This window comes from Pezoporus flaviventris, unplaced genomic scaffold, assembly GCF_033815535.1.
Source record: "Pezoporus flaviventris isolate CSIRO_AGI_PZ_B2104156 unplaced genomic scaffold, CSIRO_AGI_Pfla_v1 ptg000001l, whole genome shotgun sequence".
Classification (NCBI taxonomy): Eukaryota; Metazoa; Chordata; class Aves; order Psittaciformes; family Psittacidae; genus Pezoporus; species Pezoporus flaviventris.
Window position 1 is genome coordinate 64,033,110 of NW_026892549.1, and position 18,873 is coordinate 64,051,982.

Below are 18,873 nucleotides of genomic sequence, written 5' to 3' on the forward strand. Positions count from 1 at the left end.
GAACAATGAAACCCACTGAATAGAAGATAGTCAGTACAGCTTATCAAAAATAAGACATAGGGTCAGACCAACTGATTAATAAAGCTCTGAATAAAGAGGACACAGACAGTGGTAAACAGAAAATTAACAATTACCAGCTTTTCCACACACCAGGTGGTCTGCAAATACAGTCCCTTGAGCAATCAATCGAGAGGCCCCCCCCCCAGAAAAAAAGATGTTTTATTGTCTCAAGTGTTGCAATACAACAAATACAGGATCTGTACAAAGGACACAATACAGCAAGTTTAAATACAGTCAGGAGAAAGAAGTCCCCATATTCACAGTCCTTGGACATCATCTTATACCAGAACCTGAACCAATTTAAAGATTCACTAAAAAAAAAAAAAAGAAAAAGAAAAAAAAAAAAAAAAGCCCAAACAAGCTGTTAAAAAATTTAAAGGTCTCCAAAGAGTCTGTGGGTGTACTGTCTTACAGCAGAGATCATAGGGTACTCTGTGAAGGGTCACAATGGCATCTTATTGCCCTCAATGCTGATTTTCACTGCATGGGCCGATCTGCTTTTTTTCCTGATATCTGTGAATTTCCGCATCTGTTTGTCCAGTCGACTCACCCCTTTCTTAGAGGTCCCCTGGAACTTAAAAAATATATCATTAAATAATAAAAACTAATAATTACCACTGAAAGAAAGCAGACATCCCAGAGGTTCAAGAGAAGTGAAGTGATGCATGCGAGGGTAAACCTGCAGGACGGAGCGGGTGAAGCCACTGGTTCCAAACGGTTGTGTGTGCGTGCACACATCTCCTCCCCACAAAGTGGAGAACACGTTCCCCCAGTTTATATGCTGCACTTATCATAGAATCCCAGACCGGTTTGGTTTGGAAGGGACCTTAAAGACCATCTCACTCCAAGCCCCTGCCACAAAAACATTACACAGGAAAACTTTCACATACATTACAGGGATTAATAACCATGTTTGTTTGTTAGTTGTTCACATAGCAGGTGAATATAGTTTGGAGTAGTTTTGTATCTCTGTCAGCTGGAGCTCAGTGTCAGAAACAGGCTGCACCACAGTATCTCACATACAGGCTTCTGGCGGTGGGAGGGAGACTTTTAGGCGTGAATGCACTTTAATTAAAGCAGACTGATTTGACCTATTGATTCCAAACTACAACTGATTTTAAAGGTTGCTTATTAGTACTTATAAAGCAAGAGATTCTTGGGAAAAATGGGGTTTGAGGGAAGCAAAAGAAATGCCTAAGCTGACCACACAAGCTATTAGAAGAGTTATTGCATTTTATCCCTCTACTTTAACTGCAAATGAGAAACTGAGATGACAAAGCAGTTATTTTTCACAGATTAAATACAGTGATTCTATAAAGAAATGCCACGGAAGACAAATAGCAAAGGACTTTCCAAACCACAGCCATTACTTCCTAGAAAGCAATTTCCCCTACCTAGACAACAGAAACAATAAATGATGAAAACATCACACACCTTTTAAGTTTGTGAGAAACAGAGATATCCAGAACATGCTATTTAATACTGGACAAAAACCATCTATTAGAAACTGAAACTCTTGCTCCGTCACTGAGGAAGGTGTGCTCCTGACATACTGGTTTTAAATAAACTGTATTCCTAAAACTGCTCACTATTCATTGAAATTATACCTGGAATGTCACAATGATTTTAAAGAAATTATTTTTTTTAAACAAGTATGAAGGTTAAATTCAACTTTGTGCTAACCTCTTCCTGTCACTATCAGTTGTGGCAGTGCTGCTCACAGAACTGAAATGCAGACCAGAAACTGTCAAAATAATTCCTGCATTGATGCACATCATTGATCAGTCTCCCTCTACGCTGCATTCATAGCAGGGATTGTTATTCCCCTGGTCTGCAGAGGTGTCACACTCTGCCTCCTGCCAAACTCTTCTAAAACCCCACATCATTCAACTTCCTTCAAAGAGCAGATGCGAAAAATACCTTACTTTGTGCCCACAAACGTCAGCCACAGATATCGGTATGCAGTGACGTGAGGTGCTATGCTAAAGGCCAAAATTCCTGTGTGGCAGTTCAGGTGAACCTGGAGAACCTAATTATGTCACAACAGCACTCAAAACCACACATGGTGCAAAGCTACTTTGGAGTACAGGTATTTTCACTAATCACCTGTCATTTGGGGACCCTGAAGCTGTCGAGGCAGGCATCACGGCAGATGTTATGTGCTGCAGCCTATTTTTTCCTGTACAGGTTACCTTTTAGGTCACAGTACAGACGTAAGAAAATACATGGAGAGTTTCCAAGTTCAATGAGCTAGGGTGCACACACTCCTTTCCTATATGTGCAAACTGCCAACAGCTGAAGCACATGCACTATTCACACCTCCCTTGAGGGATACCTCTCAAACTTGGGGAAGGCAGTGTGTCATGGCTACAGGGGCATCCTGTTGCCTTCAATGCTGAACTTGATGGCCCGATGCACTTTGCTGAGTCGTTTCTGTTCAGCAAACCGTCTCTTGTGTTTTTCCAAGCGACTAATACCTCTCTTAATAGTCCCGGGCTAGAAACAATATCTCAATTAATGCACAAAAGGAGAGAGAACAGCAGAAAGTACAGTAATTATTACTTCTTCCATTTATGTGTGTTCTACCATGTACTCCCCTTTGAAATTAAACTGTACAAGGTAGACGGATGAACCAAATAAGGCAAAGCAAAGGCCTCTACTGAAGCTGTTAATATTTACTGAAACCTCAAAGCTTTCCCAAACAGGAATATCACCAGAAGAATATGATACAAAATCCAGGAGAGGTATCAAAATATCAGCGACACAAAACTGAAGCTTTAGTTCAAAATGCTCTAAAACCAGAGGCCTGTAATCAGATACTCACGCTAGAGAGAAACTCTGGAAGTGTTAACATGAAAATCTCTTTTTGGTTAGAAAAATCAAAGATACCCACGTGAAAGTATCTGGTGAGCTGAAAACAGCCCACTTGATAGCAGGACTTACTGTCTATCCAGATTAGAAAAGGCACTTAAACCAACTGCTGAACTGTACAGTAACCATGGCAGTAAAGTGGCAGATTCCCAGGCTTAGTCAGAGACAACTTTGGCACAGAGTGACAAGGAGAGTGCCGATGCTTACCCTGGAGGACTCCATCTCCACATTCCACTTTGGCCTGACCACATAGTCCTTGTTGGAGGGCATTGGCACCCTTGCACGGGCACAGAACCCAGGATCACCGGGTCTAAGAGCCCTGAGGAAAAAAGATGTGAGTGCTAAAGAAACAAATCTTACACAGACAGAATTACAAGTGATTCAGCATGTTCTACCTCTGAAACACAGCACATAATTAGTGCCTCTAAAGCCTCAAAACAAACTGTGGGTAAGTACCACCAAAATACTTCTAACAAAAATCTATTAATTACATAAATAAATAAAATAAGAAAATAAATAAATAATAAAACAACAACAACAAAAAAAATAACCTACTTTTCCTCTCCAGTGAGCACTTTCTCCAGGTCCCTGCGGGGAGTCTGACCACCAGAGCTGTAAGAAAAGCATTTTATAGGCACTTACACATACAGAAAAACAGTGATTTTAAAAGACAGTTAAGTGCAGTAGAAGAAAAGACAGGGGCCGTAACTTGTTATCATTTTATTTCCCCAGTATTTACACACCGCTTTCATTTTCTTATAGCGTCTTAGGCAGAAAGGATTTCATGTTTCTGCCTGCTTGCTCCTACCTGCTCAACCTCCTTCGCTGCGGCATCTGCTCCAAATCTCTCTGTTCCCTCTCTTCTCTTGTCATGCCTTTGTAGTTTGAGGTAAGGCCAAAGATGGGTCGAGACCATTCATCTATTAAAAAGAATAAAACTTGTTAAACACTAGGCCACCAAAGTTTACCTCCAAACCACTCGGGTGCCCAAATACAGCTTTCAAGGTTTATGGCAAATATTTATGCTTCCTTTCAAACAAACACTGATTGCTGAGCCCTTAATATTTTAATGCAATCCAGCCATGTGGACAGTAAGAAAGAGCCTTCATCCATAAATTCTCCTGCTGTTGCCTGCTCTTTTAGAACCTATCTGAGCACTTAGGATCCTGAAGTGTCAGGAACCCCTGCATGCCACAGCAAATGCTGTTTTAGAAATATGCAAAATAGTTCCTGAAAAACATAACAAGTTTATAATCAGTTTTCAGTCCTTCAGGATGGGATGCACTACACATGCACTACAGCTGTTCAAGAAGTAAACTTTCTGTCACCCAAGACCTCTCTGAAGTCTACAGAACAAAAAGTCTCCTGGCAGGACCTTCCTATTTTTCTAGCGTCTACATGACGTTTGGACAATTAGCCAAGAGAGAGCCTGGACAAAATAAATGCCATCCTCTGGTTCAAAACAAGAATGAAACAAACAGGAAAAAAGTGTGTGCAGAAGTTAATGTAACAGCATTCGTTAAGAGCCCTACAAACAAAGCAATGAAACAGATTAGTGAGATTCCTGTATTGCAGAATTAGTTTTACTACAGATGGTAACAAAACCCATGCAACAGAAAGACTGATGCAGAAATAAAATCATGAGTGAAATATACTGACACAAGGCAAAGGGAGGTTTACATACTGATTAGCTTCCCTGCCATATCCTTGTTAGGTCTCGACTCTTTGGGGTGTTTGTAGAGGTACATCACAGCTCGTCCAATGCCACTGTGCTTCAGCGTCTCTTGGCTCACACTGGGCAGCTGCAAGATGAAAGAAAAGTCAGAAAACATCGAGAAATTATGTCTGAACATTAATGGTGTCACTGAACTTCGCAAACACAGACCAAAATTTACTTTCACAATAAGCTTGAAAAAAAATAGCATTTTTCACTAGGAATGGGTTAAAGAACCAAACACAAAATCCAAGAAATTTTCCATAACGTTACTGGGCTTTACATGTAAAATCAAGTAGGTTTCCAGAACTATTTGCTCCAAATGCTTTTTTGCTTATATTGCACAAAAATTCAGTTATGGCCTTCAAAGCACTTTTATAAAGCATTTTATAAAAACTTATATGGAAAAAGCATTCAAGCAATCAGCTTAGCTACAAAGGCTAAAAGTCTACACTGAGTATGATGGGCTTTCTAGTGCACTGCACACTTTAAGAAGCCAGAGAAGAGAACTGACCACAACAGAATAAAACCCAGGGACAGCAAATGATTGTTCACTGAACTTTACACAATAAATCTGAAACAGGTAGGGCCAAATAATTTAAACTCAGGCAGAACTCCTGCAAATTCCTAGCAAGGAGAAATGTATTTCTAGAGCATCAGTCACATAAAGCCAGCTAGCAGTGCTGCAAGGAACATTTTGTTTCTACTTCACTATTAAGACTATGCCACGCTTATTTTATGAACACAGAAAAGACAAATTCAAATGACCAACCACAACGAATGAGCACCGAGAACATACCAAGAAACTAGAAATGCCATAGCACATTACTCCCCAAGAGAGGGCAGAGAACTTAATGTGTGAAGTTCACCTGAGACTCTCAGGAATGTCTTCTGGCCTGCTGGTAGCAGAGCCATTTGCATTGTGGTGAACAATGGGTAATATTTTCGTAAGAACCACTAGGTACCTGAAGTTGCCTAGTCAAATTTTTGTTGGGCCTAGTCAAATCTTGCTTTGTGCTAGACAGCATGTCTACAATCTAACACCCATTAAAATGATGCAACTTTTAAAGAAACACATCTATTTTGCAGTTTGCTTCCGTGTGTATTTCCCTGCACACTGGCAGCAGCTACAGTACGTTTATCATAGCATCACAGAACCAGCTAGGTTGGAAAAGACCTTTAAGATCAGCAAGTATTTTCCTAAAGCACACAACTGTAACACCATAGAGAAGCCACAAATGAAGTATGGTTAAAAGTCAGTTTCAAACCTCTTGCAGGATCTTCAGAAGCTCCTCTCGTATCTTTAATGCTGGCAGACTTCGGTCTGGAAGGGGAGAAAGCCACTCTTTGATGGCAGACATAACACCACTATCGATGAAAGTCTCTTTGAGGTCCTGCCTAGGAAATTTCAAATAAAGAGAAGCCAGAAAGTCACGTAACACATCAAACTCTTAAGATGTGATGTTTCTTCAGCACGACTGTGCACTTGAGTTTGTTTCGTGTTAAATTAACAGGTAAAACTACACAGAATTTTAGGGTTTTGAGGCCACCTCACTCCAGCATTTACTGGGAAAAAGAAATGTTTCACTGCATGCTTAGTACAATGGCAGTGTCACTCCCTGAATTCTACCAAATTCCCAATATTCCCGAAGACGATAATTAACTGGGAGAATGACAACTCACTTTTTAAGATGCATAACTACAGTTGGTAGCAAAGTTAATTTCTTTAGTGCTGGTTTCTTTTGTGTATTCAGCTGTCGATCCTCCTGTGGGGAGTTAGAGAATCAGCACAAGTTAATCGAAAGAGGAAATCAGCAACTCTCACAGTTAATTATTTACAGGAAAGAGATCAGCCCATTAAATGAGAAGTGCAACTTTGGCAGGATCGCACTAACTTTGTGCTCTGCTCCAACTTTCTACAACACATTTACGATCTCCCAAAACACATTTATGACTCCTCTTAAAAAAGGGTCCCCACCTTAGTCAACATTCTCCTTAAAAATCATATTTGGAGATTCCCCCTAAAATTAATTATTTCTCTTTTTTCCCTTAGTTCATGATTTAGGCTGATTGCAGTAAACTGGACTAGTCCTCCACACTAGCTATGCACAAATAACGTAGAAACTTCGTTAGTAAAATCTAACCTGAACAACAGAAAAACAGCTAACCAAAACACTGGGATGCAAGAAAACAGCTGTTCACTTCAGCTAAGAATGTAATTGGATAACCTAGAGGTTTACCATGAAGCATGGTGCACGTAACATGAAAGCACATAAGTGTGCATCATGTGCTAAAACAAAGTCTGGGTTTCAAAGTGACTATCATCCAAGGACATAATGTCACTATCTGTTCAGTACCTGGGCTCCCCTATCAGAGACCCATTACAATCAAGAGATTTCCTGTAGAATGGAACTGGATTTTACGGTGTCTTTGGAGCCTAGATAACTCACCTCAGCAGCTTCATTCATCTTCACAATCATAGCACTGACTACATCATCCGCATCGCTAATGAAAGTTCCACCATCACGGTTTCGTCTACGCTTCCCACTCATACTCTTCTTTCGCTGCAGCATCATGTCAAAATCTGACATGAAGTCCATACTGAAATGCAAGAAGAGAGTTTGCTGATGGTCAGAAAGGGTTGATCTTTCTGTCTTTGTAAGAAATAACATTGTATTTCTGTAGCCAATTTTTCAAAATTTCTCCAATAAATCTGAAAGCATTGTCTCAATGTCCCTGAAAGATAATTAGTTATCCTCAGTATACAAACTGGGAAACTAGCAAAGGGCTTCAGTGGCTCCAAGATGCCCTCAGAAGTCTGCAAGACCTGGATGAAATAGCTAACGACATACACACATATAATATCCAAGGTTCAAAATGTGCCAAAGATATCACTGAAGCTGACAAGGATTTAGCTTTCCTACACCTGCAATACACTGTTCTGATGCTATTGAAACAGACGGAAAGGAAAACAGGACACATGCTGATTGCAAGTCTTGCCATACCTTATCCCTTACACCAGCAGAGAAACACATTTGATTCCAATACTGTACTGTCAGAAGTAGAATTAGATGCTTGTTTGATTAAACATTAATTTCACTCAGGTTTTGATGTGAAACATCAAATACTGTTCTCTGAAGCAGCAGCACAGGTAATCTGCTTTGGACTGTCAAGTGACCAAACCACTAGTTGAGAGAGAACCTTCTAACATAATTTCTGAGAAGACACGTTATGTAGAAACATAGACCCATGCCTTTCTAAACTATGAAGTCTAGCCAGCCTTTGAAAGAAACCCTTCACTAAAATCTTGCATTTGTTATTAGCAAAGGAGCACGTAACATATTGACTCACTGCTTCCCTCTTTTGATGTTATCATCAGAGTCTGATTCATCGGCTGTTTCCTTCATGTCTGCATCACCCTTCTCTTCCTCCAAATCTTCCTGGTTAAAACCCTGATGGGTAAAGACAGTGAAAATCAGCGTATGGATTAAGACCGAGCATCTACTCAGGCATCCTGACACCAACACTCAAAAAGCTTCAGACAGGCATGCACAAGATCTAGAAGAGGAACACAGGCTTCATAATTCCACCTGTGACTTTCACAACAATAACTCTCCAAACATAACATTTGTAAATGTCATTTAATCCAAACACTACCTCATTGAGTCCAGCAGGTACAAAGCTTCCCCTGCGATACAGCATACACATTCCCATGAAGATAAGATCTAGCAAGTGAACAAAAGACATCTACAGTAACACTTACTGTGAATTCCTCTTCTTCCTCATCACCAGATTCTCCAAAAATATCTGCAATCAAGTTCCTGCAAAGGTAACAGCAACATTTATCTATTTAGACTGCAACATTAGATGTGCATTTTCTGCAACATTTCCAATGACTCTGGAGATCCACCTTTCATTCTACCACCTACTACTGACATTCCTCTTGACACCACCAATGAAGGTGGACAATCATTCCCAGGGTGGGATTCATCCATTCTCCATTCATGATGAGTCTTACTATCTCCAACCCTGAAGGAATTCATACCCCAGAAGCACTTACTCTTGTTCATTTCCAGATTCACTTTCACTGCCAAATAGATCTTTCTCCTCTTTTTTCTTCCCAGCATTTTCTTTTCTTTCTTCTTCTTCTTCCTCACTATCTGATACAACATTTTTCTTCCTTTTGTCAGATTTCTCTGAAGCAGCATCGCTATCTGATTCTTCAACATCAGAAAGGATTCGTACTTTTTTAGCAGCTGCCAACAGAAAGGGTCATTACTACATGTCCTAGTAACAGGTGACAACTGGTACTCTCCAAAAACTATTCTCGCAAATTTGATTTGGACAAGAAGGAAGCTGATCAGCATTCCAACACAAAAGCATTGCCACCTCTTAACAAACATACACACTCTAAAATGTTTCATTTCATCGGTAATTGCAGTTTCCATATACCACACCTATCCACAAGAACTTGTCATTTCAAAACTGTCTCTCATCCCCAATATATGAATGGAAAATAAACCCAAAACAAACGTACCCCAAAAAACACAGGAAAAAATCACTAGAGAAAGAGCAGAGTCTCTAACAAAGTACAGAAACAACAGAAATGATCAACAGATGCCAGTACAAAGCAAGATCACTGCAGCTTTACTTCTATTAGACCTACTTACTAATCAAAAGCATTAGATACACATTCACACAGAAATGCAGTTAGAACAACAGCCTCTACAAATGAAGTTCTGCTCTAACCCCAAGTTTCCTTTATAAATTTTTATAAATTTATATTAATCTTAAATGCTTTCTTCACATAAAACCAGTGATTTACCTCTAACATGCTACTTGTCACATCACATGTCTATTTTCACACTATAGTTCCTTACGTGTTTTCTCGTCATCCTCACTGTCAGAAAGGATAGCGGTTTTCCTCTTCACCGTCTTCTCCTCCTCTTTCTCTTCCTCATCACTGTCAGATATTTTTCGTCTCTTAGGAGCTTCCTCTTCACTGTCAGAGGCCTGAAATCCTTCCCTTATGTGTTCGTTATCTGAATGATGAGAATCATTCTGCACCTCCTCCTTCCTGTCCTCTGCATCACTATCCTCAGACTCTATTTCTTGTTTGTGTCTGGAAACATCCTCGCTCTCCGAGTCGCTAGCCGGCTGTTTGCGCAGCTCCTCACTCTCCGAATCACTGGCTGGCTGCTTGCGGAGCTCCTCACTCTCTGAGTCACTGGCCGGCTGCTTGTGCAGCTCCTCGCTGTCTGAGTCGCTGGCCGGCTGCTTGTGTGATTCCTCATTTTCAAAGTCACTACTGTGATCCCTGTGAGGCTCCCCATTTTCAGAGTCACTTGCTCGATGATTTAAGGCATCTTCATTTTCAGAGTCACTTATATGCCGATTTGGACAGTCCTCAGTGTCTGAATCACTGTCTTTCCCTCCATGAGCTGCTTCATTGTCTGAATCACTTACATTGTGATTTGGAGGCTCTTCGTTATCTGAGTCACTGTCTTTTTGCCTTGGGATATCTTCATTTTCAGAGTCTGTCATGTGGGGCTCTCCCATTCGCCCATCATCTTCTCCATCACTGTGCTCATTCTGAAAGAGAAAAATAATCTCAGGCAACTAAGCAAAAAAACCCTTAAGTATACAAAAAACCTTCTGAATTTTTGCTTATCCTTCCTCTAATTTCATTACCCAAGGTACTGTAAAGTAAAATATTTTCTACACAGAAATAATCATGAGACAATTTGCATCAAAGCATTGTCAAATACTTCAGATCAAGAAAAATGTTAGGCTGTCCACCCTGCAGCTCAAGCATATGTTGAGAATGGTTGACAGAATTTAAAGAACACTCAAGCAAACATGTCTAAGAAGAATCCAGTTCCTCGAGGATAAATGCCTAGTGCTTTTATTTTAAAAAGTCAGGCCTTCAAAGTTGCTTAGTCCAAATCCCCCGTAATAAGCGAGAAATAGGATGTCCCACTTGTCATTTTAAGATCTCAAAACGGATGGTTTTCGCACAAAATACATTTTACTGAAACTGCACATGTATTGCTTTACAAGTGAAGCTCAAAAGAGCTTGCACCCTTTCCTTCTTTGCCAAGGAAACCTACTTAGGAAAATATCAAGACCAAAAGCCTACCAAAAAAAGAGGAATAGTTTTAGTCAGACCTTCCAGGATATTACTGTTAACTAGTTTTGTGTTTCAATGTTGTTTCAAAGAAAGAAAGAACAGATTCAATGTTTCTTCCCATTAAGCTGATAGCTCCTGCGCCCGTTCAGACACCCCAGATAACCTATGCACAAATACAGCAGTCTTCTTAAAACTCCAGAATTTAAACACAATCCTTTCAGTCTTTTTCTACACAAAAAAATACTAAGCCAATGCTCCATTCCTGGAAAAACCTTCCACAAGCCATCTGTCAATATCATTACTGAAAACGTCTTGTTTTATTTTTCCTCCAACATCTAATTTCTACTCCGGGGGGGGGGGGGGGGGCGCGGATCTCAATTGCATCTCCCTGAGAAAACAGAACTTGATTCTTGAACACTTGTGTCACTAGTGTCACTAACTCAGTACACTTCTCACACTCACAGTCACAATAATCCCATTTGCAACTGAAAAGAACAATACTGTAAAAGAAACTTCCTTTCTACATGCTCAACTCCACTCTTCAACCAGGCTTTCCTTAGGAGTGATTTTGTCTCAGCTACAGACTCCTTCCACTAGCATATTTGCAAACTGAATATTTATTGTCCTAGGCGCTACTTTAAGACCCGCATGTCCTGGAGCTTCTCAGTCTTTTTTGTCAGCAATTTAATTTCCTTGGAAAGATGGACAGGCTACCTATATTTTCTATTGTTAGAGCCATACAAAATAATGCAGGTGTATCTATCCTATAACAAACAATACTATTGATCTTTAAAATGTATGATTAAGAAGAGATTTTAAACAAAATAAATTTCAATTTGCTTTTAGGAACTACTCCCTCCAGAATTACATTAAGTGTTAAATAACACGGCTTTTTAACATTTTGGACCTTGGGCGTTTATTCCCTTGGCTGGCACTCAGTAAAGTAGTAACTTGTAAATCAGTGCAAAATCACTAACAGAAAGTGATTGCACAATGGAAAAAAATACGGACTACAGATTTTGAAAACATGCACTTCAAATAAAACTTCACTATTTCCATGTTACTTAATGCTGGCTACACAACAGCTGCTGTGACAATGTGAGCAAGTTCTCTCTACTGCTTGTCCCGTCTCTAAAGCAATGCTAGTATTTTAAATCATGCTGGTGCTATTATTCAGTATTTCTCATTTCTTCTTACAGAAAGGAAACATGGTTCTATTAAAACCTGAATGTGAAATTTTAAAGAATTGAAGACTAAGGAATTACAGAACTAAAGATGACCACACACACACTCAACTGCTCTCAGCTTGTTATGAGATACACTTTTTTTCCACACCAAAGTATTAATTCAATGGCTCTCTGCTGCCAAGTACCTCTCATGTAAACTAACAATGTGTGTATGTGGTGTATTTTCTCTGATTGTATTATTTAAAGAAAACTGCAGTTGCAAAGAGAACAGGAAACAGATTTGACAGCAGTTTTACAGGTCAGGCTATTGAGAAGTACTTAAATGCAGAAGTCTACACCGAAGTTGTATTTCTAATAACATGAATTCTTTAATCCTTATTCTCCTACCATATAATTTTTGGTGGGTTGGTCTGTCATGTCTTGATTTCAGATGGCTATGCTGATAATTATTTTACCAGTACTAAGGGATTTAACTATACAAACCCAAGGAAAACAATACAAATCCTATTGTTTAAACTATAAGGCTCATCACCTTCCAGATTGCCAGTCCAGAAAGTCTTCAACAAACAGGTAAACAAAACTAAAAAAATAACTGGAACTCATAATGATTCTTAAATGCTTCTAAGGTCAAAAGTGTGGCTGCAGGTTATATGTCCTCCTATGCAGAATGTATTACTAAATTAGGAAATTCCAATGCAAAGTGCTTCATAAAGAAGTCATTACAATTATACAACATTATTACTGAAGCAGTTTACAATACACTGAATCTCTAATCTGTTACTGCAAACTGACAAACTCCTGAGAACGAAGATGTTTGGGGACAGAGAGTAGACATGCATCCTAATAGCTCACACTGCCATTACACACGGCTCTGCACTGCAGAATCCCAGTGGTTACAGCAGTTGAACTCTCCTGTGATACAATCACCTACAGAAGAATCAGATGATAAAGGTGTCCCTACACAGACTTGGCAGACAGCACCATTTACTCTAGTCCTGAGTATGGAAAGCTCAGCCAGAGATAACCCAAAAAGCACAGTTATCTTGGTCAAGTCAGTGCACAGTGCAGAAAGGTGACACACTCTACCTCAGACTCAGCACATTAACATAACTGAGCACCTTCTGAAGCAGAGATGACGTGCTCAGAGCCTATACAGGACAGGTCCTGTCCACAGCCATCAGTGCAAAGGTCTTCTGAATACAATTAATGAAGCTCTGAATGTTTTGGAATTTCCTTGATATAAAAAGTACATGCAACATTACAGTAAGAGGACTTAAATTCTGCAGGATAGTCTCACATCACTTATTTTTTTACTAGTTCGTCTCTAAAAAGATGCTCTCAAAGAAGTCAAGGATGTCATTTTGGAATTTTCTAGTTTTCCAAATACTTAATTAAAAGATCAGACATCCCCAAAAATAAGTAGGTCTCAGGTAATTGCTACTGCATTTTTCTCTAATTCCTTTGCTTTCTTTTCTTCCTCCTCTTTATCTATAAACATTTTAATTTGAGATGTCCTTTTATTTTTTTAACTGAAAGAATTCTATAACATGAGGCTTTAGTACAGTATAAAGTCAAGAACATAAAAATCAAATTTACAGTGTTATTCTTCTACACAAAAATTTCAGTTAGCAAGTAGATTATATGATCAACATGCAGCCACTTTTAAGAGGTACTACTCTGACACTTCACGAAGTTGAACAAAATTGACCCATCCACTACAACCTCATGAATGATAACAGTTAAACTAAGGCATACATAACCATCACAGGCAGATCAGCGAGTTTATCTTATTTTCATAAATGTAGGTTTCTTAACAGTCACAGTCGAACCATAACTTAATTCATGAAGACAGCAACGACTTGGTGAAAGCATAAGGATCTAAGTCATTAAAGATTTCCATATGAGCCTGACTTGTAGAAACACTGTAAACATGATTTCATATTCATTACTGTACTAAACCTACATGTTATCTAATTCTATTTGTCTAAAGCAGAACTGGTAAGGACATCAAGAAAAACATTTATAGATAAAGTGGGACTGGGGGAAGGAAAGCCAGAAAAGAATTGTGGAAAAGAAAAACCCACATACCTGAGACCTACATAAGTAATTCCTCAGGATTCCCCTTTTCTTTAAAGTTAAGAACCTGAAAAAAAAGTTTGAAAGTTTAAAACTTCAGTTCTTCACATCCAAGTTCTAAATTAGAGACGAAATAGTAATTAAATAGACTTAACTGATTTGGCTGTCTCAAAGGTTTTACTACATTTGAGTGTCATTCCTCCCACATATTCCTAAAGATGAAGGAAATAAGAGGATGAGAGAATATTTAGGGTAAATAGTATGATAAATCACTGAAAGCTACTCATTTCAGTGACAGCTGCTCCACGTTACTGCATTTTGAATTTGATGTAGGGAAAATTAAGTATGTAAGACTTCATAACAAACCAAAATACTCAAATGCTTATGATTTAAACTGAATGAAATAAAGCACTAAGGTTTGAAGGTTCACATTTACTATTGGACAGAAAAGTATTTTAGTTTGGGGTTTTACTCTGATTAAATGTATTTTTCTTATTGCATCTCTGGAGTATTTTATCTCCATAGAGATAATCAACAGCCGTCATAGAACGAAGCCTTTAAAATAATGCAGGCACATGAAGAAGATCATTTAAAGCTGGTAACAGGTGACAGTACTTTCTGGTTATTTAAATCTGAAAAAGACATGCTGAAGACTTAAGTACCAGCCAGCTCCCTGGTCTTCAGATCAGATTTCCAGCTACTCTGCCATGGTAAGTAAAATTAAAATCCCAAAGGAGTAAAGAACAATGACCAAGTTTTCATACACAGCAGAAAAAGCTTAATATTACTGAAGCAGCAACATAACTCTCCATGCACTCATCGCCTTTTTCCATTAAAACAGAATTACTAAATTCATTTGAAAGACAGTTGTTCCTCCCATGCTGAAAAAACATTTTCTCCCACACTGAAATCCTGATTGTCACAATAAGAAATGCTGCCTCACACCAAATCAATTTCTTCCACCTTTAAGAAAAAGTACCTCCAAACATGCTTTACACTCGAATCATAGAATAGTTAGGGTTGGAAAGGACCTTAAGATCATCTAGCTCCAACCCCCTGCCATGGGCAGGGACACCTCACACTAAACCATCTCACCCACGGCTTTGTTCAACCTGGCCTTGAACGCTGCCAGGGATGGAGCATTCACAACTTCCTTGGGCAACCCAATCCAATGCCTCACCACCCTTACTGTAAAGAACTTCTTCCTCATATCTAATCTAAACTTCCCCTGTTTAAGTTTTAACCCATTACCCCTTGTCTTGTCACTACAGTCCCTAATGAAGAGTCCCTCCCTAGCATCCCTACAGGCCCCCTTCAGATACTGGAAAGCCGCTATGAGGTCTCCATGTAGCCTTCTCCTTTCCAGGCTGAACGTAACTTTGCACAGCTCATAAACCACTGCTTAGAATTTCAAACCCCAAAAGTTCATCTTCTTGCAACCGAGTATAACAATATGAAACAAAACAGTGAATGCTATTACAGCAATTGAAAAGAAAAATAAAAAGACCCTATTCTACATATTGGCCAAGGGACTATGTGACACATTTCTTTCTGGAGGTTAACTTTTGCCAGACAGGACCCTTAAAAACAACTGAATAAATACGTAAGTCTTAATTAGGAGAAAACGCCTCTTTAAACAAGAACAAGAAATTTATTTATAAAAGAATAATCTTTATCTAGATAAAGTTCCAGGAGTACCTCTGAATGGTGCCCTACACTTCCATTCTCAGATCCAGAATGCTGCTCATTTGCTTCCTCTTCCACATCAGATCCTGAATCTCGCTCGTCTTGCACTGGAGTAGCTCCACCATCATCTACTCCAAAGTTAAGAAAAGAAAAATAAACCTCAGTGACATCTTCCAGTGTTTAAAAGAGCACTCACAGTGACGATGAACAGACAGCACTACAGTCAGACCCTCGTTCTAACAGTCTCTCGCTCTGTAATACAGGGAAACGAATGCTATCTACTGGGAAGGTAGACACACCTACCCCCCCCCCCCCCAAAATACCACAAAACTACTCAGAACACGCACGCCAGCAGCGACTGACCAAAACACTGAACTAATACCAAGGCTGTGCTGAGATCACAGCAGCCGTGCCAGCCCTCCGATGTCACCCGACCCTTCCAAAGCCGACTGCACACTACCGCCGGGGGGGAGGCGGCCCGGCCCGGCGTACCCTCCGTGGGGCGGCCACCGAGCCGGCGTACCGGGCACGGCTCCGCCGCCTCTAGCGCCACACCACGGTGAGCGCAAACGGCCGCTGGAGCCGGCAGCGGCCGCCAGGCAGAGGGGGCAGGCCGATATCCCCGCGGTGCTCGCCGTGCACAGCACCTCCCTTCCAGGGCCCAGCGCCCAGCGCCCCGGGCGTCCCTCCCGCGGGGAACGCTCCCGCACCGCTACCTGACTGGTCCCCGCCGTAGTACTCGCTCTCCATGGCGAGCCGCCGGCCCAGCCTCCCCGCCTCGGCCCCGCGGGCTGGCGGCGGGGCAAAGCCCCCAGCGCAGCGCTCGCCACTAGGGCCCGCCGCCGCCTTCCGCCGCCCTCCGAGCCACAGGCCCAAGATGGCGTCTCTCCGCCGAACGGCCGGCAATGGCAACTGCGCATGCGCGAGGAACGGCCATTCTCCCTTCCCCGCGCGACCCTGGGGCTGGGGGAGGATCTCGCGAGGCTTCAGCCAAGATGGGCCGCCAGGGAGCGCTGCACGGCTCTGCCGGGGCCGCACGGTGTTACCTGCTTTGGTGTAGAGTGTGATTGCGGGAAGCAAACAGGAAAGATGGGGTTTTTCCGGCCCCTAACCGTGTGTTTGCATTGTTTTATAGGAAACAGGTTGGTTTTAGCTTGGTAACTGAAGTGCTGGGGGAATGGAAGGAGCCTTCGATCAAAAAGAAAAGGCTGCTTTAAGCCCCTGTGTCGACATGGGAGATGAGCAGCTGTACAGGAGTGAAAACGGGTGTTACTTTAATAAGGATGTGTCCCTGTGTGGGACATGTGGGAGCTTCCAAGAGACTAAAACCCCAGGAAATGTTGTATCACTGCTTAAACCCGCACCCATGAACCACACAAGAGAGACCCTGCATCTCCCTTTGCCCAGTAAGAAGCACAATGCTTCCCACGCTGATGAAGGATGTGAGATCAAGAGTTCCATCTCCTGACATGGATAGGAAAGATTTTACCCTTTAAGTAACGGGATTTTCTCTGCTCCCTGCAAATCAAGTTAGAATTAATGTGAGTCTCTGCAAGAAGGCAGCAGGGTAAAAACCAGAGTCTAGGCGCAGCTACACGCGTGGGCTCTGGACACTGCAATGGGGTCAACAGATATATGTCGCTACTGGCCAAAGGGGGGACTCACGGCTAGCCATGGAAACTGAGGGCTAGTTGTCTCACCGCATTTAGACTGCCCTAGCTGGAGCTGTGGTTCAACCTAGTTCATGTGTGGGTGGTTCCTCCACATTTAACCTTCAGAATCAGCTGAAAGTTAGGGCTGAATTCCTGGGTAATTGCTGACTTCCAGAGAAGACACAGGGGTAGAACAGCCTGTGTCTTCCTCAGGAATTATTCTGTTCTGTTTTAGTAACCTCTATCCGCTGAGCAGTTGCATTATTCAATCATTTGGCACGCCTACGTTGTGTCAGTAGAGGATTACTAGAAATCACTTCTGTCATCAATGCGTTATTTTGAAATGGCAAGCCTAATAAATGCATATGCTGCTGGTTTCCTGACTCTCTTCTTGTTCGATGCCAGATAAAACATCTTCATTTTCTCAGAGGTAGAGGTTAACATGTGACAAGTAGAAAACTGTTGAGGCAGTGTCATTTGGGGCATTTGTAAACAGCAGTGGTTTTTTAGAACCCTACATGCTCCACTTCTGTTCAGGGACATCAAAATTTGATAAGTTGAGAACCCTGGGCAAAGTGAGTCATTCTTTCTTCTGTGCTAGAGGCACTTCAGAATGGATGGCAGAGAGGTTAAGCCATTATTAACACACTCCAGGAGCAAGCACAGCTATAATGCAGGGAGTTCAGTGTACCATGTTAAATACAGCTGAACTCTCTGAACAGAGTCATTACTCAACATCTCCTACAGCGTTCCACTTGGAGGAAGTGGCAGTGGATCTAATTCTTGGATACAATCCTATGTTAGCAAAAATGCAGAACACACGCACACATCCTGAAAGCAGCATACATAAAACATATAGAGAATGTCTCTCTTTACAGCTCTACAGGACTTTTCCAGGTAGCCCCAAAGGTTGCTTAGTGATCCTCAGGATGGGACTCTTAATGGTATCATTCCCTTTCTTCCTGCTTCTGTATGACTTTTATTGCTTTTAGCTCTTCACACTGCATGGTTTCACTTAGATCTTTTCTGGGAGGAGCAGGCACATGTGCCAGTGTGTGATGGGAGGCTCCCATTCTTTCACTTACCTGACTTCATAAAGAAATGTAATGGCTTTGTACAGCTGACTAAATAGAAGGCAGTATGACAACTTTAGTGTCACTCATTACAACACAACAAATAAAGTTCTCTGCAGACAAAGCACTGAGGTAGGAAATAACAGGTGGGGGTAAGAGAAAACAATGGACAAGGGGAAGCATAGCTAGGAACTAACAACAAAAAATATATTGAAGAATGTGTACCAAGGTATCTGGAAGTTGTACCAAGGTGCCCAGAAAACGCAGAAACCTATCACATAAATAAAGTTCTGAGCAGGATCAGAGTATGATGGTAACCTTCCTTGGAAATCAGTCATATACAAATGAGTGTCATGTTCTGCAAGGGTGGCAAGATAATGTCTACAATTCCAGCTGCACTGAGTCTGCACTGATGAGAGAACAG

The 18,873-nt window shown here is 41.1% G+C and overlaps 1 protein-coding gene across 6 annotated transcripts; it reads right to left on the reverse strand.

The window, feature by feature from the left end:
• Nucleotides 1-213: 213 nt before the first annotated feature.
• On the reverse strand, nucleotides 214-16,561 carry IWS1 (interacts with SUPT6H, CTD assembly factor 1). Of its 6 annotated transcripts, none has more exons than XM_061462501.1 (15): nucleotides 15,737-15,852; nucleotides 14,194-14,250; nucleotides 14,051-14,105; nucleotides 9,526-10,237; nucleotides 8,706-8,901; nucleotides 8,409-8,466; nucleotides 7,997-8,097; nucleotides 7,096-7,246; nucleotides 6,329-6,411; nucleotides 5,914-6,043; nucleotides 4,616-4,733; nucleotides 3,740-3,851; nucleotides 3,487-3,543; nucleotides 3,139-3,250; nucleotides 214-634 (listed from the first exon to the last, which is right to left on the reverse strand). In XM_061462501.1, exons 4-15 carry the CDS (start codon nucleotides 10,202-10,204, stop codon nucleotides 503-505), a joined length of 1,929 nt encoding a protein of 642 aa, XP_061318485.1. In that variant the 5' UTR covers nucleotides 10,205-10,237; nucleotides 14,051-14,105; nucleotides 14,194-14,250; nucleotides 15,737-15,852; the 3' UTR covers nucleotides 214-502. The 6 variants fall into 6 exon arrangements, with proteins under 6 accessions (XP_061318485.1, XP_061318475.1, XP_061318448.1 ...); XM_061462481.1 differs by lacking the exons at nucleotides 14,051-14,105; nucleotides 14,194-14,250 and adding exons at nucleotides 2,396-2,556; nucleotides 16,441-16,561 and having other exon boundaries at nucleotides 492-628; XM_061462472.1 differs by lacking the exons at nucleotides 14,051-14,105; nucleotides 14,194-14,250 and adding exons at nucleotides 2,396-2,556; nucleotides 16,441-16,561 and having other exon boundaries at nucleotides 496-634.
• Between the last annotated feature and the right edge of the window lie 2,312 nt (nucleotides 16,562-18,873).

What these genes read in the sequence shown, in the direction of transcription:
- IWS1 (XM_061462464.1), bottom strand. Translation starts at nt 16,474, where the DNA reads ATGGAGAGCGAGTACTACGGCGGGGACCAGTCAG. An exon ending in GAATCTGGAAATGAACAAGA is followed by an intron (nt 8,467 to 8,705) that starts GTAAGTGCTTCT and finishes TTACCTTTGCAG; the next exon opens with GAACTTGATTGCAGATATTT. An exon ending in AGGAAGAAGAGGAATTCACA is followed by an intron (nt 8,098 to 8,408) that starts GTAAGTGTTACT and finishes TTTACCCATCAG; the next exon opens with GGTTTTAACCAGGAAGATTT.